Source organism: Odontesthes bonariensis, chromosome 3, assembly GCF_027942865.1.
Source record: "Odontesthes bonariensis isolate fOdoBon6 chromosome 3, fOdoBon6.hap1, whole genome shotgun sequence".
In the NCBI taxonomy this organism is placed as follows: Eukaryota; Metazoa; Chordata; class Actinopteri; order Atheriniformes; family Atherinopsidae; genus Odontesthes; species Odontesthes bonariensis.
This window is the reverse complement of record NC_134508.1, coordinates 2700977-2719658: the sequence shown is the minus strand read 5'-3', so window position 1 is coordinate 2719658 and position 18682 is coordinate 2700977. Positions and strand designations below refer to the sequence as shown.

The window sequence follows — 18682 nt, the reverse complement described above, 5'->3', positions numbered from 1 at the left end:
ATTCATTTCCATTGGCATGATACTGCCTATTTTTGGATTCTCACAGTAATACGGGACAAAGTGCGTCCCTTTTCAGTTCAATACGGGACGGATGCTTTTGTTTCTAAATACGGGACGATTCCGTTTTTCAAGGGACGGTTGGCAACCCTAACCCTGTGCAACGCTGGTGTGAGTTCCAACTGACATTTGTACACAGACTATGAGTTTTTAACCTTGGAGGATTTTTTTAACCGCATTGTCTCGAACAAACGGTCACTGTTCGAAAAGTAAAAGTAGTATCCGAATAATTCTTGAACTGTGAGCTTCACAAGAGATAGCAGAAGCCAGCGGTGTAATTTTTCTTCAGCTACTATGTGTGGCTCGTTTTTTATGGCAGTTTTAAAATGAGTTTTCACATGAATTTTATGAGTTTAGCCGTTTATAATGGGCGGAATGCGAGCTGGAGGGCGGACTCTCTGTGCTCAGAGGCGATTTGTGAGAAATCTGTGAGGCAGAGCTCAATGAGTGGAACTTTGGGTGAAAGAGGACAAAAATACCTACGTTTTGAAGTAAAATTTGTCCAGATCGGGCAGATATTTTGGACATGAGAGACATTTGTTCGTGGAATTGGTGCAGTATCAAATTTTGAGTGAGGATTTAAGTGGGAGAAGCACCTCGGCCGAGCTTTACTCTTCCTAAAACGTAAACTGCGGTTGTGTCAAAGCTGTATAATATATGAACAAACCCTTTTGTTCAGTTAAAGCTGAGAGTCTCCTGTCACATATAAACTTTGAATGATGTCTCTGTGATGCTGTATGGCTGAGTTATGAGGCCTCCAAAAAATGGTAGTTTTTGCGCCAACTGCAAAAAATATCCCCTATTTTTTCCTTTTCAATGCATTTTCCCAATCACAATTTTCCTGGTTTTTCCAATTTTGCCGGAATTCCTTTTGACTAATGAGAGCCAAACATCATTGCACACTGATCGAGGTCGTTGCGCATGCAGCGGTGTGCTTTTTATGCCGGACGGACAATCGCTGCTGGACAAGTAGCGCGCCAAAATTCATGACGGAAACGGGAAAATAATAAGAGTCTGGCAACAGATTAGTATGCGTGTCTAATTCCTTCGGCATTGGCACCCATAATAACTTCTCCTTTAAGATAGCACAATCGAGTTTTTTTAACTTAGCATGGTACCCTTTAATCAATGATACCTTTATCAATAAACATGATTGTCTTCAAAACACTATATACAACATATAGAAACAGTAAAAGACAGATAATCTGTGGGTGTATCACAGAAGAGGAAGAATCACTAAACAAAATGGTGGCTGTGGTCATTTGGTCGGTAAGGTCAAAGGATGGTGGCTGGGATCACGTGTTAGCTGAAGAAGCTACAACAATGGTGGACATGTAGTCCACATGTTGACTGAAGATGTTGGGCTCTTTGTCTCTGTAGACATGTGGGCCAGAATGTGCAAGCTACAACAAGACAAACGAAACCTTTACAGAGTGGGATGTTCAAATCACTGCTGGTTGGTCCAGTCCTGTTTAACAAAGACTTCAAATGTTAGCGTGTGATTCATGTTTAAGGTGCCAGGTGAAAAAGGAGGATAGTTAGTTTGCATCCAAGATCATAGGAAACATTAACTTAACTCAAATGAACCTTACTGAGAGTGGAGCATTACTTCCTGTCTGTGATGAGTAATAAAAACATGTAAATGTACCTGGAACACAGTGAAAATACAGATTATTGATCGCTGCTGAGAGCATGGATGTTAAACATATCAATGAACACGTTTGAAAATGTCAGCAACTGAAATTAAAGGTGAAGCCGCTGCCACAGCAAAACTAAACTTCAGGTCATCGACTTGCTGTGACGTTTCATCAGTACAGATTATTAAGCAGATATGAAGCTGATCAAACTGAACTGATCAGAGTTTAAAGCCAAACAGCAGCTCTGCTGACAGATCAGATCAATACATCTAAAATGTTCCTGTTTGAAGATGGAAACACTGAGTTTCACACAGATCAATAAAGTCTCATGTGAACTGTGTTCTTCATCCTGAACACATCAGATCTGTTCCACCGTCACTGAGACCTTCAGAGGTAACATCTTAGCTTTATTATTAGTGGAAATATATGGAAACATCTTCTCAGTGAAAGTGTGTGTGATGGTGTGTATGTGTGTGTTTGTATCAAGATCAGAGAACGTCAGCTTTCCTTTGTTCCAGTCCAGATTCACTCTGATCCTCCGGAGCTTCTTTGGTACTGACAGAAGAGTGAGTTTAGCTGCTGGTGGTGACCATACTGAGTATTCACCTTCACAGAGCCCAATTGCCCACAATCGAGGCTTTATGTCTCCCTTCCTTTCAGCAGATTCTGCTAAAACACCAAGTCCCCAGACTGTACTGTCTCCAACCTCGACATCCCAGCTGTGAGTCCCTGAGTTAAAGCCCTCAGAACTCAGAACACGAAATCCTCCGAGCCTCTCTGGATTATCAGGAAGGTTCTGTTTCTCTCCTCCTCTCACAGCGGTCAGATCCTCAGACAGGATGAGATATGAACCAGCAGTGTTTGGGTCCATAATGAGAGGAGTGCATTGGACCATGTCCTTCATCTTGTTCCAGATGTTGAAGGCCAGGTTGCCCAGGTGTTTGGCCTGGTCTATCAGAGCTCCTGCAGGCAGCTGTGGATCATCCAGCAGGGGGCAGCGCTGGACTCTTTCCACTGCAGCCTTGTAGTGGTTCAGGAATGAGACGTCTTCAGCTCTCAGCTCCTCCTCTGTGGCTCTGACTGTGTCTGAAAGAGCTGCCATCTCTCTGCTCAGAGCCTCCATCTTCTCCTTCATCATCCCACTCTTCTGCTGCTCTTCCTCCCTCAGTGCAGCCAGCCTGGCCTCCTCTTCCTCTGCTAAAAACTGCTGAAGCTTCTTAAACTGCTCCTTAATCTGCCTCTCTGTGTGTCGGGCCTGGACCTTAATGTGTTCTGCTGTTTGATCAAACTTCTCTGTAACTTTCTTCTGGAGCTTCAGTTTCTCCTTTAAGGGTTCCAGAGATTTCTGAAGTTCCTTCTTGTGTTGCTGTGCAGCTTCATCGATGGGTCTGAATCTGTGGTCGGAGTGTTTTTCTGAATCTCTGCAGATGTGACAAACCGGCTGCTGATGGTCCAGACAGAAGAGTTTGAGTTTCTCAGAGTGCAGACTGCAGAGAGCCTCTGAAGCTCTGTGATCTCTGTCCTGTACGAAGGACTCACACAGATTCTTCAACGCCAGGGTACAGGGTGGGCTTTCCTTTGAAGATCTTCTCTTACAAACTGGACACTCTTGTGCTGGTTTCTCCTTCCACCAGCTCCTCAGACAGTCTCTACAGAAGCTGTGGCTACATGACAGGAGAACAGGATCTCTGTAGATCTCATGACAGACCGAACAGCACAAATCTTCCTCTGATATGGAAGCCATTTAGTCTGTGAGTGAAGCTGAAAACAGCAGACAGAATACAGTCAGCCATGGCTCCCCTCCCAGCTCTACTGACTTCATCAAACTGACTGTTTGTGGTGTTTTTGGTGAAACTTATGGAATAAGACAGCTTCCAAAAAGATGTCTCCATCATTCTAACCATTCGTACTCGTATTGATAAAGTTGTACACAAAATTCTGCTGTTTTACACATGAGTCTGAAAAATTGTTCAGATTAGGAATGTTTTTTTTATGTGAGTACGAATCTAATAGCTGTGAGTCTTGTGAATACAACTCTAATTTCTACGACAAAGAATTCTCCACTGTGAACACGAATTCAAGTTTGTGGGTAGGACAAAAAAAGTGTTTAAATGACATCACATAGCTCACAGGGGAAAGTAATCAAACCCAGATTGCTCCAACCGCGCATGCGCCAAAGATGACCGACAGCAGAGCTATAGAGTAATACATCGTTGATCTCAACTGCTCGTCAAGAACAATTACTGGTAAGTTAATGAAATAACAGCATTTTAAAGCCATGTTACATTTTTAAGCATTAACCATCAGAAGTATACTCTTACGGTGCGTTCACACCAAACGCGATGCGAATATTCGCACCGCCTTCATCGCGCGATCGTTGACGCAGGTGTAAATTAAATTCCATCGCCTCAAACGCCTCTTTCGCGCGAGTAAAAAACGAGTGAATAGCTCAAGGGGCTATTCATGGCTGATCGCGTCCTTGTACCTGCTGTGGCAGTCCGAGATTCGTCTGAAACGCACACGCCGTGTGTCTGGGTCAGTGACATCATCCGGTGGTGCATTCAGCTCGGATAATTTCATCGCCTTCTCCAGGAGTTGCGTCTGGATGACGGCCGCCTCCAGCGGCACCCCAGGCCCACCAGGACCCAGCCCGACGACCCGCTCGGGAGGACCGGCGCCTGCAGCCGGCGTCACGCCGAGAGATCACGGCACCGATCCTCCCGAGCAGGCCACCAAACTGGGTCCCGGCGAGCCCGAAACACCGCTGGAAGCGGCCGCCACGGGAGGATCGGTGCCGTGATCTCTCGGCGGGACGCCGGCTGCAGGCGCTCCGCAGCTGGGCCGCGGCTCCGTTTCAGCTGCGGGGCGCCTGTGGTTGGTGTCCTGCCGAGAGATCGCGGCGCCGGTCCTCCCGAGCGGGTCGTCGGGCTGGGTCCTGGTGGGCCTGGGGTACCGCTGGAGGCGGCCGTCATCCAGACGGAACTCCTGGAGAAGGCGGTGATTTAATTTTTTTATTTTATTTTGTCAGGGACCATGTGCAAAGTACATTAATTACAAAGTAAAGAGATGACCTGCACCAGATTGTAGCTTAGAAGCTAATTTCCATCTGCAGTCCCATCTGCATGTCACAGACAGCGCCTGTCCATCTGTCTCCACGTCACTGTCGTCCAGAATCTCAACGCTGATAGGCTGTCTGGCGCGAATATTTCGCCAAAGTTGGATTTTTTGAACTCGCGCGAATTGCATATTTTCACTCGCGCGGCGGCCACCGCATCACCGCACCGCCTCACCGCGCCGCCCCACCGCGCCGCCGGCTCGAATCCGCGTCTAATCGCGTCTTTGCATTGACTTTGTATGTAATCGCATCGCCCGACCGCGTCTGGTGTGAACGCACCGTTAGACATCCTTATTTTTACATTTGGTTTGCATGAAATGTCGATGTTAACACTCTGGGGTCTAATGCCCACCGGCGGGATTTTTGACACATCTCCAAAAACACATCTGTAACTCTGTGAGTTTTTGTCATTGAAACATATAAGTGACACCATTGAAAACCTTGAAACTTCTAGTTTTCAAATATATATATTTTTAAATAAATTATATAGCTGGCCCTTTTTAAAGAGAGTGAACAGAAATCTTTGGATTTTCTGTACTCTCAGACAGTAGCAGCTTCCTAGGCCACACCTATCGCTATTCACATGTAAAGTACCAGGTGATTGAGTGGCTGTTCACAGGTGAGAACACGCCCCATTCAGCCAGCATGTGGGGGAAGGCAGCAATGTCCTGCCAGTGACAGACAATTATCACATGGAGAGTGACAGGGGGGTGGGGGCAATCAGGGGTGTTACACACCCATCTAATTAGTATTCAACTAACAGAGACACTGCCTGGAGGTACAATTACTTTTTTACAGTTTGTGTGAAAACAAAAAAACATTTCTGACTGCACTTTTTACTTTTATGCAGCCAACACTTTTGTTTACAAGGTTCAACCTTCAAAAGTCTTGGCTAGATACATTTATAGTGTGTTTTCTTGCACTGTTTGAAGACCTCTAAAACCTGTTTTTTTGTACAGTTGTGTTTCCCCTCAATCTAAATAAAACGTGTTTATATTACATTCACTTCACTCTCATTGTTTTTTTGAGGCTTTTCAGAATACAACCATATGTGTCACTTTTGCATAGATGTTTACAGTTGAAATACTTGAAAATGTCAAGGTGGTGACAACTGCCTCAAAGTCTTTGGAAGGCCTTAGACCCCAGAGGGTTAAAGTTAAAAATGGAATGGATTTAGGGACCTAACTGAAAGCTGTTAACGAAGGCTAACGTGAGGTAATTAACGTGATCATTTCAAAGTCCGTTAACTTTTAATTGTCAGGTGACATTATGTAAAGTTGTTTTGATTGTTAGATTTTAAAACATTACCAAAATACCATAAAGGCCTATAGTAATGATACATTTAATAATTCTTTTGGCATTGTGAGGCATTAGCTGACCGGTCTTTAACTAATTAAGTACGTTTTTTTCAGCATTACTTTGCAGCTGTGATAATGAATTGTTTCTCTCTTGTTGTTGTCAGGGAGGTCAGCAGATGTGATGGTCGCTGCTGCAGTCATGCTGCCATGGATCAACCCTCAATAGGACTTCAGAACTTTTCTACAATGTCCAAACCCTTAAATTTGATCAAATACAGCTCACTGTTGCAGATTAATCTACCCAACAGTATAAATAGCAGTAAAATAACTTATTTATTAAGGCTTATTTTACATTTTCCATTATGACATTTTATAATGAAATGTTTGGGTGAAATCTTGTGGGTTTTTTGCACATCTTTTTTTTTTCTTTTCTTTTCTTTTTAACCCCTTGTCCTGTCCAGCATTATGGCAGTGGAATTGTAATCTGAATACCGTTCATGCCAAACACATTTGCTATGCCAAAGGGAAGCTTTATGAATGTAAAGCTCCCCTTGATGCCCATCAACTCCTCATTTTTATTTATTTATTTTTTGTTACAATACTTAACATGTGATAGTGCCGAACCGGACCGGGGGACAGAGAGAGAGGGAGAGTGAAGAAGGAAAAACAAAAAAAGAACAGAAATATGAAGAGACAAAAACAATGAAAAATCAGAAAACCATCTGCTACACCTGTAAAAACAAAACTGAAGACAATCCACGGCTTTTGTTGGGAATCCAGGCTTCGAGGCACCAGGAGCAGAGAACAAACACACAAACAAACAAACAAAAAAGCACAAACAGCAGCAATCACATAATACAACTGTGGATACAGATGACCTTAAACCACAGGACAACACAACTGCTTAGCGAACATGCTACTGGGCTAATGTGTGTGCGTGTGTGCATGAACATGCAATACACATAGATGGTCCCACATAATAACCATGCTTAAATATGAGTGTATAAGTGTATAGGGCCACAAGCCTCACCCCCCGAGCAATGAGAAGCAGGCTGAGAGGACACCCAGGCCACCAACAGCCCCCAAGGAGCACAGAACCCGGGAAGCCCACCGTAGGGACAACCACACATCCCCCCAGAAGACAGCAGAGGAAGCCCCCGGTCAGAGCCCCCACAAGCATCGGGCAGAGGCCCCTCGGTGACCAGAGGCAGCAGTCTACCAGCCCCGCCAGGCCCCCGCCACCCAGACATGGGCCGTGTGCCGGAACTGGCCCCCGCGAGCCCGAGCGCCACCAAACCCCCCGGCAGAGGCCCCGCCCAACACCCGAAAGGGCCAGGAACCCCAGACAGCCAAGCGCAGTGGGCCAGCGCACGCCCCAGTGCCCCTGGGCAAGCGCCCCGGGAGTCAAGACGTGCCCACAGGTGGGTGAAGCCGCGAGCAGCAGGGAGAGGCAATGCCCCCCCCCCATCAGGAACAACACAAGCAGGCCAGAGGACAGCAAGACCCAGACCCAGTCACCCCATAAATCATATAAGAAAAAAATAAAAATAAAAATAAGAAAATAAAAAAATAAATAAACACACATCCACACACACATTCCATCCCCCAACTCCGCTGGGGTGTTGCGCAGCGGGCACATCCGGGGGCCAGCAGCCCCCCAGCCGCCACAGCCCCCGAACCAGCAGGACAACTCCTCCTCCTGGCCCCTCCCGCCCCAGGCAGCAACCAGGCAACAGGGGTGTGGGAAGACCCCTCCCCTTGCCCCTCTGGCTCTTTGATATTTCCTAATAGTGAGCATTTAAAATTGAGGGGCAGGCAACCTTGTGGAACTGTGAGCGTGGCCCTCCGGACAGCCTACATACCCAAAGATACACCAGATACCACCAGATACCACTCAGTGCTAGCACCCCCCAAGACCTAATGTGTGTGTGTGTCTCATGAGTAGTGATATCTAAGGCAAGGGTTCTTAACCTTTTTTACCTTGAGGCCCAATTTTTATAGTACAAAGTGGCCCAGGGCCCATTAAATATTTACACTGTATAGGTTTAATTGACCTCACTCACGGTTTGATTTGTATTCAATAATAAACCAAATCCACTTACAGTTTGACAAGCAGATCCTTGTCAAATAAAATGACATGATAAAATGGGATCATCACAAAGACTTTTATTAGACATGTGTATGTAAACCTGCACACATCAAGCCACTGAACAGGCTGATAATTCCTGGCACAAATCAAGCCGGGACAATAAATTTTTTTAAAGGATCAAGTCAGGCTTTTTAATTGAAAAAGTACCAATATTTAGATTTTACCTATAATAAAAAATTTTTAAATATATATATAAATCAATGAATCCATAAAAGGGTGACAAAATAAATACATTCGAATAATATGAATATTTTTTTAATGAAATAAACTGTAAATAAAATTGAAATAAAGTGCAAATGAAACTATAGCCTTATAATCTGCAAAGTCATTTGACAATTGGTTCAGCAGGCATGAAGAACCAGAAGAATCTTTATATCTGACAAATCAACACTAACAACAACAATAACAACAATAATAACAACAGTAATACAACTCCATCTTTTGAATCTTCACCTCCTAATGAGACATTCGGGCCTGCCTCTGAGACACAGTCAGATCCAGTCTGGGTGGGATGGGGAAAGGCTCACTCTCAGAGTAGCCTCCAGCGTTGCTCTGAGTCTGTTTCAGTCATTTGACGGCGATAGCCCACACTCCACGCACTGGGCTCTCGGCACTGCCTCGGTACCTCCGTTTATGAAGCCGTATTTTACATAATCGGGATTGTAACGACGCAAGAATGTATTCTTTTGTGGGGGGTCTGCACGATGTTCGTCATTTTTCCATAATGCGTAACCATGCATGCCATGGATGTATTAATACATCCATGGTGCGTGCACTCCTGTCGGCCATCTTTGGCGCATGCGCGGTTGGAGCAATCGGGGTTCGATTACTTTCCCCTGTGAGCAATGTGATGTCATTTCAACACTTTTCGAGTTGTACCCACACACTTGAATTCGTGTTCACAGTGGAGAATTCGTAGTCGTAGAAATTAGAGTTGTATTCACAAGACTTTGCACTCACAGCTTTTAGATTCATACTCACATAAAAAAACATTCCTAACCCGAACAATTGCTCAGACTCGTGTGTAAGACAGCAGAATTTTGTGTACAACTTTATCATTACGAGTACGAATGGTTAGAATGATGGATACATCTTTTTGGAAGCTGTCTTACTCCATACAAACTCACCTTCAGTGTGTGGAGTGTGAGCAGCTTGAAGTTTCCACTTGTCTCTCCTGCAGCTGGACTCGCTCAGAGGAAGCTGTGAGTTTGGTCTGAAGGTGAATCTGATCGTCTGTGTGTCTCTCTGTAGTGAAGAAGAATCTCTGACTGTTTCCTGCTCCGTCTCAGGTGAGTCGGGTGGAGCTTAAACCTGTTAGACCTGCTGCCTCACCTGTAACTAAGGTGTGTTTCATTCCAGAGAGGGAAACCTGCCAGCAGCTCTGAAAGTTAATGATCAGCAGGTTTTATATTTTTATCTGCATTTTTATATTTTGTGATGCAGCTCACATTCAAACTCTGTTAAAAACAAGAATTAGAAGCTGAACTCAACAACAGCCGACATGGAGGTTATGACTTCTGCAACCAGCTGTTTTTAATCACAGTAAACATACCCAATGACCACATACAACATCAGTGTCTGTGAGCATGTGTGTGTGGCCATGACAATGTGATGGGATCACAAGATGGAGCTGAAACAATGTGAATGTTGTGGCACAAAATGGAGATAATACTGAAGCTGGCTATAGGTGGTTGTGGCTAATCATCCATCCATCCATCCATTATCTATACCGCTGAATCCATCGATCGGGTCGCGGGTGGGCTGGAGCCTATCCCAGCAGTCAATGGGCGAGAGGCGGGGTACACCCTGGACAGGCCGCCAGTCCATCGCAGGGCCACATAGAGACATACGAGACAAACAACCACACACGCTCACACTCACTCCTAAGGACAATTTAGAGATGCCAATCAACCTAACATGCATGATTTTTTGGACAGTGGGAGGAAGCCGGAGTACCCGGAGAGAACCCATGCATACACGGGGAGAACATGCAAACTCCACACAGAAAGGCCCCAGCTGGGTGTTGAACCTGGAACCTTCTTGCTGTGAGGCGACGGTGCTAACCACCACACCACCGTGCAGCCCTGTGGCTAATCATATCTAGCTTTATTTTAGCCCCCTGCAACTAATTTTACACGAAAAGTTGGCTTTCAGCCAACATTGCCAGCCGACATTAAAACAAGTGTCAGCCAAGACTCGCCAATTTGCCTGTTAATCTGTGGGAGGGGTCTGCATGACCCAAGTTCTTCTTAGTTAGCCCAGGTCGTGTGTTAGCTCAGTGTGTGTTTTAACTTTTGGAGGGACTGGGAACTCCTGGATTCATCCAGAATAAGTAAGTAACATTTTTCTTGTGTACCAGGCTGCTTTTTGCTATACTTTGACTGCTAAGTAGGCTTGCTGCTGGTTTAGTTTCACTGTGTGATAAAAACCCCCATTGAAACTAGTTTCAGCTAATTTGCCTGTTAATCTGTGGGAGGGGTCTGCATGACCCAAGTTCTTTTTAATCAGCCCAGTTATAGGATTAGCTCAGCGTGTGTTTTAACTTTTGGAGGGACTGTGCTGTCACAGGCTGCTCACACTCTTCCTCATTTTTATGGACCACTGTTAGTACGACTAGATGATAAATATAATCAATAAATAATTGCTGGAAATTCAAGTTTCTGGGATCTAAAGTCTGAAATGACCTGAATTGGACCCTCGACACTGACATAAAAAGCATTGAGGCAGTGAGGCAAATCAGAGAGGCTCTCCTGGAGGTGAGGGAGTCAACTGTAGACCCTTTGGTGAGAGTTGCAGCTCAGTCTTTGGCTGAGGAGATTGGATCCATTCGCATCTGTACAGCCATGAATGACATTCTGAGTCAGATCCAGCGTGTGAGTAAACTGATGCAATCACCCTCCGTGCAGCTAGAGGTCGCTGCCAACCTGCTAAAGAAAACCAGCCATTCCCTCACCTGCTGCAGAACCACTGGATTTTCTGATGCACAGACAACTGCAAAGGAGATGTGCAAAGAAACGAATGTGGAGGCTGAACTCAGACAAAAGCGGTTGAGAGTCTGTGGTGGAAATGTTAGTAAGGCTCAGAGTCGGTTATTTTCTGAGGAGATAAGAGGCTTTTAATAATATCTTGCAAGAGAGAACAACACAGCACGAAGTACAGAGCTGCTCTGACCACCGAGACAAAAACAAGTCGGTTATAATGCACATTGTTGCGTCATCGCTCCTCGGGTGTAGTTGAGCGTTCTTATCTACCTTTCCTCCCCAGCTACAGTCGAGGTTACACAGACACAGCTGCAAGTCCCAGCTTCCCTTCTATCCTGCTTAAAGTGCAGCTTTATCATACAACCAGCACACCGTGTTCTCGGGAGGAAAGAGAAAAACGGGATGTGTTGGGATCTGGCAACAAGGTCATCTGCAGGTTATACACAGTAACACTCAATACAATGCATAGAAGAATTCATTTTCCATTACAAATCACAAAAAGGTTCTTTGGTTACGAGTTATCAATCAGAGTCCTCCAGGCCAAATGATTCCTGCTCAGTAAATGCAGCGAACAGGAAAGTCTTCATGTTTGATTTAAAAGAAGAAGAGTTGATGCAGAGCTGCAGTTATCTGGGAGTTTGTTCCACATATATGATCCATATTATATCTATAGATACATTTTATATTCAGATGTCTGTGATCAGAGTTTAACTGATTTAAAATGATCATATTTCTCTGATCAGTCTGATCTGATGATGAGCAGCTGAGCGATCAGAGCATCCCTCATTATAAAGGCAGAAAAACATGTAAATGTACCTGGAACACAGTGAAAATACAGATTATTGATCGCTGCTGAGAACATGGATGTTAAACATATTAACGAACACGTTTGAAAATGTCAGCAACTGAAATTAAAGGTGAAGCCGCTGCCACAGCAAAACTAAACTTCAGGTCATCGACTTCATGTGACGTTTCATCAGTACAGATTATTAAGCAGATATGAAGCTGATCAAACTGAACTGATCAGAGTTTAAAGCCAAACAGCAGCTCTGCTGACAGATCAGATCAATACATCTAAAATGTTCCTGTTTGAAGATGAAAACACTGAGTTTCACACAGATCAATAAAGTCTCATGTGAACTGTGTTCTTCATCCTGAACACATCAGATCTGTTCCACCGTCACTGAGACCTTCAGAGGTAACATCTTAGCTTTATTATCAGTGTTGATATATGGAAACATCTTCTCAGTGAAAGTGTGTGTGATGGTGTGTATGTGTGTATTTACCTTTATAAAACCAAATCATCCACAATCCAGGCAATATGTCTTCCTTCCTCTCAGCAGATTCTGCTAACACACCAAGTCTCCACCATGTACTGTCTCCAACCTCGACATCCCAGCTGTGAGTCCCTGAGTTAAAGCCCTCAGAACTCAGAACACCGAATCTTCTGAACCTCTCTGGATTATCAGGAAGGTTCTGTTCCTCTCCTGCACTCACAGCGGTCAGATCCTCAGACAGGATGAGCTTTGAACCAGCAGTGTTTGGGTCCATAATGAGAGGAGTGTATTGGACCATGTCCTTCATCTTGTTCCAGATGTTGAAGGCCAGGTTGCCCAGGTGTTTGGCCTGGTCTATCAGAGCTCCTGCAGGCAGCTGTGGATCATCCAGCAGGGGGCAGCGCTGGACTCTTTCCACTGCAGCCTTGTAGTGGTTCAGGAATGAGACGCCTTCAGCTCTCAGCTCCTCCTCTGTGGCTCTGACTGTGTCTGAAAGAGCTGCCATCTCTCTGCTCAGAGCCTCCATCTTCTCCTTCATCATCCCACTCTTCTGCTGCTCTTCCTCCCTCAGTGCAGCCAGCCTGGCCTCCTCTTCCTCTGCTAAAAACTGCTGAAGCTTCTTAAACTGCTCCTTAATCTGCCTCTCTGTGTGTCGGGCCTGGACCTTAATGTGTTCTGCTGTTTGATCAAACTTCTCTGTAACTTTCTTCTGGAGCTCCAGTTTCTCCTTTAAGGGTTCCAGAGATTTCTGAAGTTCCTTCTTGTGTTGCTGTGCAGCTTCATCGATGGGTCTGAATCTGTGGTTGGAGTGTTTTTCTGAATCTCTGCAGATGATACAAACCGGCTGCTGATGGTCCAGACAGAAGAGTTTGAGTTTCTCAGAGTGCAGACTGCAGAGAGCCTCTGAAGCTCTGTGATCTCTGTCCTGTACGAAGGACTCACACAGATTCTTCAACACCAGGTTACAGAGTGGTTTTGTCACAGATATTTCCCTACAAACTGGACACTCTTGTGCTGGTTTGTCCTTCCACCAGCTCCTCAGACAGTCTCTACAGAAGCTGTGGCTACATGACAGAACAACAGGATCTCTGTAGATGTCATGACAGACCGAACAGCAGAAATCTCTCTCTGATCTGGAAGCCATTTAGTCTGTGAGTGAAGCTGAAAACAGCAGACAGAATACAGTCAGCCATGGCTCCCCTCCCAGCTCTACTGACTTCATCAAACTGACTGTTTGTGGTGTTTTTGGTCAAACTCACCTTCAGTGTGTGGAGTGTGAGCAGCTTGAAGTTTCCACTTGTCTCTCCTGCAGCTGGACTCGCTCAGAGGGAGCTGTGAGTTTGGTCTGAAGGTGAATCTGATCGTCTGTGTGTCTCTCTGTAGTGAAGAAGAATCTCTGACTGTTTCCTGCTCCGTCTCAGGTCAGTTGGGTGGAGCTTAAACCTGTTAGACCTGCTGCCTCACCTGTAACTAAGGTGTGTTTCATTCCATGCCTGCCAGCAGGATGACATTCATGACTTTATCTGCACAGTTCAGAACAACAAACACTATGAAGAATGTAAAACTTCCCAAATGTATTTCCCAAAAAGAGCATTAAACATCTGCAGCTCATCCAGAACGCTGCTGCTGGAGTTTTAACCCGGACTAAGAGATCTGAACACATCACACCAGTTTTAAAATCTTTACTCTGGCTTCCAGCCAGTCACAGAATAGATTTTAAAAGCCTGCTGATGGTTTACAAATCCCAAAACGGTTTAGGCCCATAATACATCTGTGATATGTTCAGAGAATATAAACACAGCAGAGCTCTTAGATCCAAGGACTCAGGTCAGCTGGTCCAGTCCAGAGTCCAGACTAAACATGGAGAAGCAGCATTTAGCTGTTATGCTGCAAACAAGTGGAACAAACTGCCAGTGGAGATTAAACTTTCACCAAATGTAAACCTTTTTAAATCCAGGTTAAAAACATTTCTTTTCTCATGTGTCTATGCATGAAATCTGCAAAATATCTTTGAACTTATCTGGACTGTTGCTTGTTTTTAAATTAATATAAATGGTTTTAATTATTTCTCTTTATATTATGTCATGTATTTTTAATGATTCCCTGCTGCAATGCTTTTATTTTATGTAAAGCACTTTTAATTGTTTGTACATGAAATTTGCCATACCAATAAATTTGATTTGATTTGATTTAAAACATTCAGTTGTGATGCAGCTCTGTGAAAAAGAAGATTAAGCAGCTAAACTCAGCAACAGCAGATATGGAGGTTATGACTTCTGCAACCAGCTGTTTTTAATCACAGTAAACATACCCAATGACCATATACAACATCTGTGTCTGTGAGCATGTGTGTTTGGCCATGACAATGTGATGGGATCACAAGATGCAGCTGAAACAATGTGAATGTTGTGGCACAAAATGGAGATAATTGTACTTGACTGAAGCCGGCTATAGGTGGTTGTGGCTAATCATATCTAGCTTTATTTTAGCCCCCTGCAACTAATTTTACCCGAAAAGTTGGCTTTCAGCCAACATTGCCAGCCGACATTGAAACTAGTTTCAGCCAAGACTGGCCAATTTGCCTGTTAATCTGTGGGAGGAGTCTGCTTGACCCAAGTTCTTTTTAGTCAGCCCAGGAAGTGTGTTAGCTCAGTGTGTGTTTTAACTTTTGGAGGGCCTGTGAACTCCTTGATTCATCCAGAATAAGTAAGTAACATTTTTCTTGTGTACCAGGCTGCTTTTTACTGTACTTTGTGTCACGCCATGGGACTCATGTGTTAAGTTTTATGTTTTAGGTGTTCAGTTCATGTCCAGGTTTTGAGTTTCAGTCTTGTCATTTGTTTTTCCCCCTCACTCTGGTCATTGGTTCATTCACATCATCAGTTCATTCACTGCACCCGTTAGTCATTGTCACCAGCTGCACTCACTCTCCAATCACTCCCAGCCCTGTATTTAGTTTCCAGTCTCCCCTCTTTTGTCGTCGGATCTTTATGTTTGTCACCTGCCCTTCATGCCATGCCACAACCTGTTCTGACCAAAGCAAGTATTTATTTATTCCATGCCATGAAAGCCTTGTTTGTTTTTTTTCCCAGTTATGTTTTCTGTATCCGGCTCAGCCGCACTTTTAGTTTGAACTTTGTTATTGTTATTTTTGCCTTAATAAACCTACCTTTCTTCTTAAGTCCGCATCCGTGTCCTTCCCTAAACCCCACCGTGACACTTTGACTGCTAAGTAGGCTTGCTGCTGGTTTAGTTTCACTGTGTAATAACAGTCCCATTTAAACTAGTTCCAGACAATTTGCCTGTTAATCTGTGGGAGTGGTCAGCAGGACCCAAGTTCTTTTTAGTCAGCCCAGATAGTGTGTTAGCTCAGTGTGTGTTTTAACTTTTGGAGGGACTGTGAACTCCTTGATTAATCCAGAATAAGTAAATTACATGTTTCTTGTGTACCAGGCTGCTTTTTGCTGTACTTTGACTGCTAAGTAGGCTTGCTGCTGGTTTAGGTTCACTGTGTGATAACAGCCCCCATTGAAACTCGTTTCAGCCAAGACTGGCCAATTTGCCTGTTAATCTGTGGGAGGGGTCTGCAGGACCCAAATTCTTTTTAGTCAGCCCAGTTATAGGATTAGCTCAGTGTGTGTTTTAACTTTTGGAGGGACTGTGCTGTCACAGGCTGCTCACACTCTTCCTCATTTTTATGGATCACTGTTAGCATGACTAGATGACACAAATAATTGATAAATAATTGCTGGAAATTCAAGTTTCTGGGATCTAAAGTCTCAAATGACCTGAATTGGACCCTCGACACTGACATAAAAAGCATTGAGGCAGTGAGGCAAATCAGAGAGGCTCTCCTGGAGGGAGTCAACTGTAGACCCTTTGGTGAGAGTTGCAGCTCAGTCTTTGGCTGAGGAGATTGGATCCATTCGCATCTGTACAGCCATGTATGACATTCTGAGCAACATCCAGCGTGTGAGTAAACTGATGCAATCACCCTCCGTGCAGCTAGAGGTCGCTGCCAACCTGCTAAAGAAAACCAGCCATTCCCTCACCTGCTGCAGAACCACTGGATTTTCTGATGCACAGACAACTGCAAAGGAGATGTGCAAAGAAACGAATGTGGAGGCTGAACTCAAACAGAAGCGGTTGAGAGTCTGTGGTGGAAATGTTAGTAAGGCTCAGAGTCGGTTATTTTCTGAGGAGATAAGAGGCTTTTAATAATATCTTGCAAGAGAGAACAACACAGCACGAAGTACAGAGCTGCTCTGACCACCGAGACAAAAACAAGTCGGTTATAATGCACATTGTTGCGTCATCGCTCCTCGGGTGTAGTTGAGCGTTCTTATCTACCTTTCCTCCCCAGCTACAGTCGAGGTTACACAGACACAGCTGCAAGTCCCAGCTTCCCTTCTATCCTGCTTAAAGTGCAGCTTTATCATACAACCAGCACACCGTGTTCTCGGGAGGAAAGAGAAAAACGGGATGTGTTGGGATCTGGCAACAAGGTCATCTGCAGGTTATACACAGTAACACTCAATACAATGCATAGAAGAATTCATTTTCCATTACAAATCACAAAAAGGTTCTTTGGTTACGAGTTATCAATCAGAGTCCTCCAGGCCAAATGATTCCTGCTCATTAAATGCAGCGAACAGGAAAGTCTTCATGTTTGATTTAAAAGAAGAAGAGTTGAAAATGTCTAAAATGTTCCTGTTTGAAGATGAAAACACTGAGTTTCAAACAGATCAATAAAGTCTCATGTGAACTGTGTTCTTCATCCTGAACACATCAGATCTGTTCCACCGTCACTGAGACCTTCAGAGGTAACATCTTCACTTTATTCACACCGAAGATATATGGAAACATCTTCTCAGTGAAAGTGTGTGTGATGGTGTGTATGTGTGTGTTTCTACCAAGATCAGAGAACGTCAGCTTTCCTTTGTTCCAGTCCAGATTCACTCTGATCCTCCGGAGCTTCTTTGGTACTGACAGAAGAGTGAGTCCAGCTGGTGGTGACCATGCTTTGTATTCACCTTTATAGAGCCCAATCATCCACAATCCAGTCGATAATCTTCCCTTCCTATCATCAGATTCTGCTAACACACCAAGTAACCAGGCTGTACTGTCTCCAACCTCGACATCCCAGCTGTGAGTCCCTGAGTTAAAGCCCTCAGAACTCAGAACAGCGAATCCTCTGAACCTCTCTGGATTATCAGGAAGGTTCTGTTCCTCTCCTAAACTCACAGCGGTCAGATCCTCAGACAGGATGAGCTTTGGACCAGCAGTGTTTGGGTCCATAATGAGAGGAGTGTATTGGACCATGTCCTTCATCTTGTTCCAGATGTTGAAGGCCAGGTTGCCCAGGTGTTTGGCCTGGTCTATCAGAGCTCCTGCAGGCAGCTGTGGATCATCCAGCAGGGGGCAGCGCTGGACTCTTTCCACTGCAGCCTTGTAGTGGTTCAGGAATGAGACGCCTTCAGCTCTCAGCTCCTCCTCTGTGGCTCTGACTGTGTCTGAAAGAGCTGCCATCTCTCTGCTCAGAGCCTCCATCTTCTCCTTCATCATCCCACTCTTCTGCTGCTCTTCCTCCCTCAGTGCAGCCAGCCTGGCCTCCTCTTCCTCTGCTAAAAACTGCCGAAGCTTCTTAAACTGCTCCTTAATCTGCCTCTCTGTGTGTCGGGCCTGGACCTTAATGTGTTCTGCTGTTTGATCAAACTTCTCTGTAACTTTCTTCTGGAGCTCCAGTTTCTTCTTTAAGGGTTCCAGAGATTTCTGAAGTTCCTTCTTGTGTTGCTGTGCAGCTTCATCGATGGGTCTGAATCTGTGGTTGGAGTGTTTTTCTGAATCTCTGCAGATGAGACAAACCGGCTGCTGATGGTCCAGACAGAAGAGTTTGAGTTTCTCAGAGTGCAGACTGCAGAGAGCCTCTGAAGCTCTGTGATCTCTGTCCTGTACGAAGGACTCACACAGATTCTTCAACCCGAGGTTACAGAGTGGTTCTGTCACAGATATTTTCCTACAAACTGGACACTGTCGTGCTGGTTTCTCCTTCCACCAGCTCCTCAGACAGTCTCTACAGAAGCTGTGGCTACATGACAGAATAACAGGATATCGGTAGATGTCATGACAGACCGAACAGCAGAAATTTCTCTCTGATCTGGAAGCCAT

The 18682-nt window shown here is 44.7% G+C and overlaps 2 protein-coding genes across 2 annotated transcripts; both read right to left on the bottom strand.

The window, feature by feature from the left end:
* Positions 1-518: 518 nt before the first annotated feature.
* Positions 519-3438, bottom strand: LOC142377646 (nuclear factor 7, ovary-like). The gene has a single exon (XM_075461954.1). It carries the CDS (start codon positions 3436-3438, stop codon positions 2053-2055), a length of 1386 nt encoding a protein of 461 aa, XP_075318069.1. The 3' UTR covers positions 519-2052.
* A 13864-nt stretch (positions 3439-17302) lies between these two features.
* On the bottom strand, positions 17303-18682 carry LOC142377977 (nuclear factor 7, ovary-like). Its single transcript, XM_075462313.1, has one exon. The coding sequence runs from the start codon at positions 18680-18682 to the stop codon at positions 17303-17305; it is 1380 nt and encodes a 459-aa protein (XP_075318428.1).

What these genes read in the sequence shown, in the direction of transcription:
- LOC142377646 (XM_075461954.1), bottom strand. Translation starts at nt 3,438, where the DNA reads ATGGCTTCCATATCAGAGGAAGATTTGTGCTGTTCGGTCTGTCATGAG.
- LOC142377977 (XM_075462313.1), bottom strand. Translation starts at nt 18,682, where the DNA reads ATGGCTTCCAGATCAGAGAGAAATTTCTGCTGTTCGGTCTGTCATGAC.